The sequence below is a fragment of the Lates calcarifer genome, linkage group LG5 (assembly GCF_001640805.2).
Source record: "Lates calcarifer isolate ASB-BC8 linkage group LG5, TLL_Latcal_v3, whole genome shotgun sequence".
NCBI lineage: Eukaryota > Metazoa > Chordata > Actinopteri > Centropomidae > Lates > Lates calcarifer.
The window spans coordinates 12601602-12612791 of record NC_066837.1 but is presented as its reverse complement, the minus strand read 5'-3'; the positions used below and the strand labels follow the sequence as shown (position 1 = coordinate 12612791).

Here is an 11190-nt window from a genome sequence, read left to right as displayed (position 1 = left end):
TAGTTAACGGACATGTGGATGCATCAATCCTGAGGAGTGACAAGGAGGATAAATGCACAAATACACAGACGGTGGGAGCCCAATGCTGATGCTGTAAACATATCTTGTTAACAGGAAGCAGACCCTATGCCGCCACAGCATTGAGTGACAGGATCACAGATGACTAACAACAGCACAGACTCTTTTTTTCCCCTCTCTTTTTTCTCACTAAGCATTTGTGCTGCTACTTCTTCAAAGCTGAAATTAGCATTACATGATTTAAAATTGCTTTACGGCAAACTTGATTCAAGAAAAGTCTTAAATGGAGAGGAACAGAAATTATTTGCACAAGTGATAAAAAGGGAAATGCTATACTGACTAAAGTATATACAGAAGTTTTTTTAAACATGTATTTTAAATGCTTTGGTATGAAGAATTAATTCAAACACTGCTAATTTCCAGGCTTACGTGTCCATATTACACTCCCATAAAGCTACAAAAGCAGTGACAAAAACTACAACCTAAATCACATCGTTAATTCACATGGTGATTGGTTACAACACAAGACAAAGGGATTTGGGGACCTGCAGTGAGAGAAAGTGTTTTGGTTTTTAAATGTGCACCACTGATCTGACTCATACATATGAAAGCCCCCATTTAAAGCACCAAGAATCACAGGAGGGGGACAAAACACGTCTCTTTAGGTTTCCAACACTCTACAGGTTTGAGATCAGAGACAGCTTCTGATTTATGGTCGGGGCTTTTAGGCTTGGGAAGCATACTGTACTATATACGCCCCTGTGTGACCCCAGCATGGCTCCTATACACTCAGACAGGGGGAGACGTCACTCTCTGCGCACCCACCCCCATGAAAGTGACGGTCCATCACTGGCTAAAAGCGGGGGTGGGGGGGGGGGCAGCGCTGGCTATTGTGCACTGCTGAGGGGGAACAGTGAGGAGTGAGGATGGGAGGGGAGGGGAGTGCACGATGCTACAGCTTTGCTATGCTGCTAACCAGAGGAGGGTGAAGCAGCCGTGAGCATGGCTGACTGAAAGTTGTGTAGAGCACTTTTAATTGGTCTCAGCAGCATCATAGGACATCTACTGACCCACATGGAAACCAATGGCAGAGAGCAACTAAGTACATTTACTCAAGTACTTAACTGCAAATCTGCAGTATTTGTACTTTACTTGAGCTACTGTATTAGTAGTCTCTGGAGTTTACTCAGAACAGTGGAAGAAAAACAGAAAACATCCAGTGAGCAGGGTGAATAGAAACACCTTGTTGATGAAAACAGGTCATGTGAAGCCTGGAAAAAAATGTAGCCTGGTCTGATAAAACCTGAATTCTGCTGAGACTCACAGATGGTAGGGTCAGAGTTTGGCTTCAGTAACATGAATCCACAGACCCAATCTGCCTTGTGTCAACAGTCCATGCTGCTGCTGCTGGTGGTGTAATGGTGTGGGGAATGTTTTCTTGACCCACTTTGGGCCCTTTAGTACCAATAAATTGTCATTTGAATGAATGCAGCCTATCTGAGTATAGTTGTTCATTATGTTCATCCCTTTATGGCCACCCATCTTCTAACAACTACTTCCAGCAGGATAATGCTCCATGTCACAAAGCACAGAGTCGTCTCAAACTGGTTTCATGAACATGACAGTGAGTTCAGTGAAGCAGAGTCTCAGAGGAAAGTTTCCAACATCTGGTAGAATCCATGTCACAAGGGAATTAAGGCTGTTTTGAGAACTAAGGGAGAAGCTACCCAGTATTATTATGGTGTTCCTAATAAAGTGCTCAGTGAGTATAAATATAGAAGTAATGGAGCAGATTTCACATGTAAAACACAGCTTATAAATTATGATGCAGGACTATGAAATTAAAATACCAACCAACATACAAAGTACCTACAATTAGCACCACCTCACCACCCAGTTCCAACACTGAAAACGTGCTCGCATGTTAATGAACCCAGTAATAATCATCCAGTCATGTCATTTAAAAGCCATGAAAACCTGTTTTATCAATTGGCTTCTCGTTGTAAGTGACTGTGTCCACCGTGATGATGATTTTCACACAGGACTAGCGACTGTTTTTCTCTCTTGAAGTGGGATTGTTGCTTATTGTCATCAGCATTTACAGTCATATAGTCTGACTTTTAAAGCTCAAGCACATTAACACAGCAGTAACATTACAAATGCAATAACGGAGTCTGCAGCTGTTGTAACTTACAACAGCAGAAAATATCACTCTTTTGGACACGGTGGTATAAATATTACCACATCTAAAAGGCTACTGAATAAAATATATGTAAAAGACTATATAAAAATTTTAGTGGGATTCATCCCTCCTCAGAAAAATGTAGTTGAAAAGTTACTGATTTATTTATCATACAAATTTAACACGATTTCTGTCTTTTCTGAAAAAAAAAAAAAAAAAAAAACAGATCAGGAGAGAACAGAGCAGAACACAATACAACAGAACAGAGTAGAATGTGATTGTGAAGAGAAGACATTTATATTTTAAATTTATACATGAATTAAGTTTCTAAACAACCACTCTATGATTCCCTCTGTATGATTTACATCACTCATGTCCAGAATATAATGAGGCTCTCTGTTTTTTTGTTTGTTTGTTTGTTTTTTTAAACTAATGGCTCCAATTCACAACTACCAGAATTCAGCGGGCATTAAAGCAACTGTTGCAGCAGAGAAAGCAAACTGCTAATGCTGAAGTAGCTACATTTTGCATACATTTCATGGAGCTCCAAAGAGCAGACGCTTGATTTTGATGGTTAATTTAGATGCAGAATACATACTGTAGTTGGCGTTGAGGCTGGTGTGCACATGCAAATCGTCGCCCTGCTTGACGGGAGGGTGCACTGTATGAGCGGAGCGTGTTCAGCCCACTCATTTTTATACTACTAGTCTTTATGTCCTAGCCCAGCCTCCTCTCCCAGTCTCTGATTCCATCTTGGCAATGACAGACATGCACACACACACACACACACACACAGACACATACACACAAACACACATCCTAATACACTTCACATACACGCTCAATCGGCCTCCCTCACTCACTTCTTTCTCCCACTGAAACACACATGCGCACAGTTTCCTCAGACTTCGACACATTCTCTCCGCTTCTCTATGGGTGAGCCATCATTATCTAGAGAGAGTGCCAGTGTTTGGCCACAGTATGCCTCCTTCCCAGCGTTGAACTGAACAGTCGAGACATAGGCTGCTGGTAGTGACACAGCTGTCACAGACATGCCTCATTACTGCTGTTGCAAATGTCAAAGCACTAAAGTAATCACTCACAGCTCTACTGGACACATGGTCATGTGGTAATTTATTTTATGGGAAGAGGGGTTAACAGTTGTGTGTATATGGTGATGTTATGCAGATGGGTGGATTTTACACATTTCTTTTGTGTGAGATGCTTTGCTAGATGGCTGCATGCTAATGTGACAGCAGGTTTTCTAGATATTTGCAACAAGTAAGAGCATGATAGACATTTTTTTTTCACACAAGCACAAACTTCCTTCAGAGTCATTACTGTCAATCCAGGAGGCTCTCAAATACATGATATGCTATATATGCACCTGAGGCTTATTTCCCTTCCTCAACACATGTCAAATTATTTGTGCTGGACAGTTGACTTTTCAACAGCCGTTTGTTTGAACAACAAAGAGATGAGAGCATAGGTGGGGGGTTTTCTTTTTGTGCACATAGCTGAGGACATATATCATGACTGATTTAAATGATCATTCACTGTCAGGGGAAGCTGCAGTGCTCTGCCACCAGCTGATCGGGTTAATGGTTAACACTACTTCCTGCTGTCACTACAAGCCGCCGTCACAGCCGTCCGAACTGGGCTGGACCACAGTCAGAGTGGAAATGTTGTGGAGGGTGGCGAAGACAAGCTCATCAGGTCTGTGCTTCGATCTGCAACCAAAACAATGAGCTGAAAGATGCTAAAACACTCCTCAGAGGAACGACAGGCTCAGTTGATAATTCTCAGGTTTGTCACTATGAGTGACCCATTCCACAATACACAATCACTTGATTTATTGTTGCTATAAAAGTATTGATTATAGCAGCTTTAAATAATTTATGTTATGTTGTGAATTACCAAGGAGCCTGCACAAACCTGAAGCAACAAGCGTCCAACACACTGGGATTTCAGACCAGCAGGTTAAGAAGAAACAAATGGCTCTATGGACTGAAATGATTATTTCCATGCACTCTCCAGACTCCTAGAGGTTGCCATGGTATGTATACTGCTGCACACTGCTGCAGTGGTATTGTAAGGACTCAAACCTGGAATGTTCCAAGGGCAGCTGTAAATTTTCCTGAGTAATTGAATTGCTATGAAGTCATTAAGCTAGCTAGGGTATGTACACCGCTTTCCATTCACTTTAGGTGCAGCATACTCTGTAAGTCCTTTGACGTAGTTACCATAGAGATGTTGTGCACAGGATAAAAGTGGAAGACTGGACTCCTTGACCCCAGAGTTGACTTGTAATTTATGAAGGAGCAAGGCAAAAGTTCTTTCTCTAAGTCCTGTGCTTCGCCTGATCAGTAATACAAATGAAGAATTTGGGAGCCAGAACAATGGAAAGAATTAGGCACTTTAAAATGTTTGCATAACGAGCTCCTTCTTGGCGCAATGGTTCTCTTCTTTTTAATCACCTGCACTCTCCAGACCACCTACACCCTTCTTCATGATCAGATACAGGACCGACGGGTTGATGTATGATCCGAGGAATTAATCTGCTAAGCCTGATTGCCATTACCGCCATGCGATTATGCACCTTGATTACTGAGCCCACCCCAAGGACCATGACGTGCCCCTGTGCACATTTTAAAGGTGCGCATAAAATTATGTGGTGATTACCCCACAATAGATCAATCCACGAGCGAATGAGACCGTGTGGCCATATAGACCGTCTCAAGTAGAACTGTGATTATTAATAGGTACTTGAGGTGACCTGATACCTGAAGCTTGAACCACTAAAACTGCCTCTGATCCCTCATATAAGCAAATAAATTCATTTTCATACATTTTGAAAGTCATTATTGGATTATTGTTGTAGAGGTAGAATTGTTTGGAGTTCAAGCATGGATAAAAGGGATGCTGGGCTCTTCAGAGACAACTGGGGCTGTACTTGTCCCTCTTCAGATAGACTTCAGACATTTAATGGCACCACAGACATGGATGGGCTTGACACTGAGGAGGGCGGCATGCTCCAGTTACGAGCCTATACATTACAGACCTACTGGAGGTCACTGTTTGCTTGTGTATGATGCAAGATAAAATAAAAAAATAGATTATGCAAAAAAAAACCCAAACTTTTGTGTGCCAATCAGAAGAAAGAAAAAGCTTGTGCTTAGAAGTAATTGAACATGTGAGTACATATCATTCTGCAATGACACTTATCCTCAGAATTTGGGCTCATCCAATCCCTCACTGTCATTTGGAAGGATTTTTTTTATTTAATCATGAGCCAAAGTACTCATTTGGTAAAGCAGATAAATAGCCCCATTGACTTATCCAGAAGCAATCCTACATCAAGCGATTAATTGGATGAGACAATGAAGAAGTGAAATCACATCTGTTCACGGTTCTCTCTCTTGGTTACATATGGAATACGTTAGTCACACAGAAACACTACCTTGGATTACCCCCCCCCCCCCCCCCCCCAATTCAACAGTCCTAATGTTAACATGTCTGCATTAGTAATACCTTGGCAGTGATTTAATGTACTTAATGTGCCACCATTCACAGCAGAGGTCCTCCCTCTAAGAAGACATGGTTCTCAGTGGGTCACAATTACTTAATGGCTTCAGCAGTGACGCACATCTACAGGTGAACAACAAACAGAAATGTCAGTGGAAAAGAACTGATTTATGTCTTTTGTCTGCATCAAAGCCTGAGTTAGTGAGGGTTTATGACACGTTAACGTATTTGATAAAGACGACACAGCTGAAACCATGCTCACATGCTGTAGATATATCAAGGACCATTTACAGTATGCAAATGTGAATTTGAGCTTCCAAACGCACAAATGCAGAAATTCCATCACTGGCCAGAGTTCAATGACTCTTCAGTCTTCAAGTGTCTGGATAATGGTCACTGTGACTGCACAGCACTGCAATTCAAAACCTCAACTATCCATCACTGGACAATGTTTGCCACTAAAACAACATGGATAAGGGAGAGCATGTTGATGCCGGTTGGGGCCCTGTGCTGTTGTAAAGTGATGATGAGTGATGGACAGGAGAGGATGGGTACATACTATTCACAGTGTTCCATGTGGCAGCTTGCATTTTCACACTGGTACAGTATGTTTGTCAGCTACAGACAACGCAGGCACTTACGCACTGCCGTGGGCAAGCAGAGCAGTGTTCTGCCAGCCGACTGCGTCATGGCCACATGCATGTCCTACGTACCACCGCGGAGTCCCTGGTAATACATGCCTGCATGGTTTGCAGTGACAGACTGAGATCTTGGCATCGTGAAAAGACGCACGGTGCACAAAGCATCTTGGAAACCCACTTTATATATAGAAACAACAGTCTTCTTCCCCAAATCTCTTGCGTGTCCACTTTGCACTATAAAGCAGTCACATTTGCTCAAAGTATGTGTCTGTTCTTCATTATAGTGACATGCAAATTTTGTTGCTTTGAAAAAAAGCCCTTGCCATCACAAAAAAGCAGCAATGGCTTGCACCACTGCTTTTTCTTTCCCTCTCTCTCTTTTAAAAAAAAAAAAAATTCTAGTAAAGAGATTTCAAGGCACGGAAACCATTAACTTCATTTACAAGAATGCACAGGCAGTTTTGACAAGAGGAGACTTCAGTACCACCATTCTCTGAGAGAGAAAAAAATACATGATAATAGACCATAATTGCATTCAGCAGTTGAGTAGAAATTAATATCTTTTTATTGCAAAAAATGGATGAGTGAATGAACAAAGGGATGAATGAAATGAGAGCATCAGATCATCTCTTTGACATGGCAAGAAAATGTCCTGTTTAACAGGTTTCCTGTAGAGATTATCATCGGCGTTCTTGGTGTTCATCTCTACATTTACATCATGAGAAAAGTGATCTTTGAAGTCGAGGGGATGCAGAATCACAGCACTGAGTAATAGGGTATTCGCTTTAATGTGTTTGAGTCAAAAGCCTTGTGAGTCACAGGGCAGAGCTGTGTTGTCTAATGTTAGGGCTACAGTGTGGTGCCACAGGTGGCCTGTTATAATGTATATTTTGGGAAGAGATACACTCATCTGAACACTCCGATGGGGGGTCTCAGTGCTGTATGAAACAGACTGGGTGAAGTGGGAGGGGGAAAAAATGGTCGATTTTGATCACTCTGAACCATGCACAAGAAACTTGCTGCTTCCAGAAAATGTTTATTTTGTTCATAAACTTTTCATAAAAATAACAACATCAATATTAATTTAAAGTATTGTAGAAACTGTGTATGTACAAAATCTTTACTGGAACAGTTAATATAACTTAAGGCGAGTTAAATTACTTTTTGCAGTACCCTGTTGGTGACAATTTCACCAAACTCTTAACATTGTTTTATTTTTTTTATATTTTGAAATGTTTTTTTTGTTTTTTTTTCCTAAAGTGAACATTTCAGCATTCAGTATCTCCAGTAAAAGATACCAGGTGTCAAAACCCCATTCATCATTAAGGTAAAGTCCACAGAAACTCGCAGCAATGTGTGCTACCTGATTACTCAAAAGCAATGTTTATATGGTTTGCTAGTCATTTCTAGCTTGATTAATCATACCTCTGTACATACTGTAAAATCATTTTTGTTGAAAAGCCGTACCACAACTAGTGTACATTCTGGTCCCTTTTTTAAATCTAGATCAGCCAGTTCAATGAAATAACTCTTTATCATACCAACAATGGGATGAAGTGCGAAAAATGTTTCTGATATCAAATTGTAACATTTAAAATATTGTGTTACTAAACAATAGCCCTCAAAAAACCAAGACATTATTCATGATTTAGAATACATTTCACCTTAGAAATGACACTCAAATGTGATAAATGTAAAATATACAGTCAGCTATAAAAATACAAAGAAGTACAGTAATACAAATATATTTATTTCCCATTTATGATATATCTTTCACAATTGTAATAATCCAAACAATTGTAACACAACACAAAGACCAATGACAAAAAACACTGACAGCCAAATGATAAGAAGTTAAACAAACACTAAATTTGATCAAAGATGGACAGCTTTATGGTCAAAGCCATAAATATGTTAGCCTACATTCATGTCAATAACCCTCACTGTGGAGTGAAGGAGTACCTTGACAGTGGTTGATATTCCGGTTAAAGGAAAAGAAAACACTGACATAAACATGCATTTTTAAGAAACATAGTCCAAACCATTGCTCTAAGAATGCTAAAAGCAGAAAATAAGAATCTTAAATGGAGATATTAATAATCTGTTAAGTGCAATCCATCCAGGCTCGGAGGCGGATGGAGGTTGGAGCTGTCCAGATGAAGAGGTGCTGAACAGCAGTCATGCAATGCCGCAGCAGAGAGGTTTGGCTCTGCTGACAGTAACAGCAACAAGTCACTGTTGATCTGTTTACCGACTTTTACAACTTATGCATCGTTGCATAAAGTCAGCAGCATCAGCAGCAGACAATAAGGCCGAAGCAGACCTCTCTCCCCCTCTCTGCTCCTCAAAAACTGCAATATTCGCGAAACCTCTTATGTGTCAGGCATTGGCTCGCCAGTCAGACCAACTCAGACATCAAGTTGTAGTCGGCTGGCTTTATCTTCCAAGACGGAAAGATCCTAATATATTGTATGTGTGGACACATAGCCTTGTCTTCAAATTCCCTCGGGAAGAGTGAATGGCCACGCACCGGCGGTCACCTGTGGCTTTATTTCCATTTTCTCCTTCTGTTTCAGGTGTACGCGCCCGTGCCGTTTCCTCTCGTCGCTCCGGGCGAACCGTTTGCCACACACGTCGCAGGAGAACGGCTTCTCCCCGGTGTGAGTCCTGGTGTGGGTGGTAAGGTGATCGCTACGACTGAAACTGCGCAAACAGATGCGGCACTGGAAAGGTTTGTGGCCCGTGTGGATGCGGATGTGCCGGTTGAGCTCGTCCGAGCGAGAGAAGCGCCGGTCGCAGCTCTCCATGGGGCAGGTGAAGGGTTTCTCTTTGGCTGGACCGTGAGAGGCGGCGGGGCTCTTTCTGGCCCTGGGGGGCTTCGTCGCACGGGTGGTGTAACTTTGGGCAAAAGAATCTGGCAACAAGGAAGAGTACAGGATTGAGTCTATGGTGCTCGGTAAAGCTGGTGATGTGTATATGGACTCGCACTGGTTAGACGCCTGTGGTGGTTCGGGGAAGGGTTTCAGGTTAGAGGAGAGCCCCATCGGCGGCGGTGGTGGGAGGTAATTATTGTACAGAGGGCTGGAGTAGCTCTGAGAACAGGTGTCAGAGAAACACGGCTCCTGCTTGATTCCTCCCTCCACTTTAAACTCCATCTCTGGGTTGGGACAAATTGGGGGGAACGTGTCTAAAAGTTCCTTTACATCCATTTGCTGGTCGGGGGGGAAATCGCTCGACATCGGGAAGGTTTCTGTCTGGAAAGTCGTCTCCAAACAGTCAGACTTATTGTTAAATGTCCCCCACTCGTAGCAGCTGCTTTCGAACTCGTTCTTGACCACAACTGGGAAAGAAGCGGCCTCTGACTTTGGTTCAGCATTCTTCTGGTTTGGAGCTCGGGAGGAGCCGAAGCTGAGCTGGGAAGTGGACGGGTCTTGGGCCTGGCTGCCGGCCTGATCGTCAGCGTACCTCGGGCACGACTGGTCCGGAGAGTACACGGGAGGGGTAGGTCCGGAGCAGGTGTAGGATTGCCTCTTGACGCCGGGGTCTCCGAAATTGCCATTGCTGGTGTCCATCGGCGCAGGCGATGGATAAGTTCCCCGACTGTTGCCGCTCTGTTGCACTTCTGAAAGTGGCAGCGTAGATATGCCCACGATCTCGGTGATCATATTGAGGAGTGTTTCGGTGCTGCACGGCGCTCCCTGAGATGCCTCAACATAGAAACTGCCAGAGTAGGCGAGCGAGGAGGGGGTGTAGGTGTCTTTTGGGCACTCGCAGGGATTAAAAGCAAATTCCGAGTTGGAAGCTTCGGTTTTGAGGGTTGCAGGGGTTCCTTCTGTTGAATTAGAAACAGACAAAACTTTGTCATCGCGGGTGTCTTATATCGGAGAATCAGTGCAAATTCAGCGATGGAGAAAATCTGCGTTACATAAACATTCATGCGTATTTTGGCACAGGGATGCCTGGATAAGATGCCCTCCATATAACACGAGTGAGAGTCGTCTATCTCCCGTGGCGCTCATATCTAACACGTCTAAATTCTTATGCATGCACATAATTTAATCGACTGTGCAAAGATGCGAACTCACCGTGGCCAAACTGGGCAGGTACCCCCCGCTCTGCATCGACATACACCTCCTGGTTATCTTTCCGCGCGCTGTTTTCCATCCCCAGGGAAGAACTGTTGCAATTCTCAAACTGAGGGTAAAAAGAATCTTTCGCATTCAAATCCATATTGTTCAACATAATGATGCTCTTAGAAGTCCGTCTCTCTTCCAGGGAAAAAGGTAAAAGGGGGGGAAAATGTAAAACAAATTATGCAGATGACTGTTGTCTTTCAACCCCCCTTTTGATGGTTTTCAACAAATGATCCAAAGAGGTCTGTGTCAAAAGGTGTAAAAAGCAATTAAAGGTATTCCTTTTCGTCTCTTCTCCTCGGTAGGTATTTGCTTGCTGTGGATTTCACATCAGCGACTTCCCCTCTCTCTCCTTATATACACTTTGGCAGCTCCCTCGGCCCTCCTCCCCATTCATCAGCTCCAGTGAGAGGATTCCCCGCTGCGTGTAAACTTCATGCCCATATATGGACAGAGGATGTGACGGAGTACCCCCCCCTCCTCCTCCCTCCTCCCTTCCTCCTCCCCTCCGAAGCCTCCTCCCTCCTCCCCGTACCGGAGCGATGGAGTCTGACGTTGCAACAAGTGGCGATTAGCGTTAGGTGGTGAAACGTTGTAATGATGGTGTCTCTTTACACATTAACGATTTATCATCTTCAATTAAAACAACATTAAAGTGAGGCGACGATGAAGACGTGAGGCCGTTATTCCC

The 11190-nt window shown here is 43.1% G+C and overlaps 1 protein-coding gene across 1 annotated transcript; it reads right to left on the bottom strand.

Moving 5' to 3' along the window:
* Positions 1-6871: 6871 nt before the first annotated feature.
* Positions 6872-10907, bottom strand: LOC108896462 (early growth response protein 1-B). Its single transcript, XM_018695609.2, has 2 exons — positions 10452-10907; positions 6872-10198 (listed from the first exon to the last, which is right to left on the bottom strand). The coding sequence occupies exons 1-2, from the start codon at positions 10606-10608 to the stop codon at positions 8862-8864; spliced, it is 1494 nt and encodes a 497-aa protein (XP_018551125.1). The 5' UTR covers positions 10609-10907; the 3' UTR covers positions 6872-8861.
* Between the last annotated feature and the right edge of the window lie 283 nt (positions 10908-11190).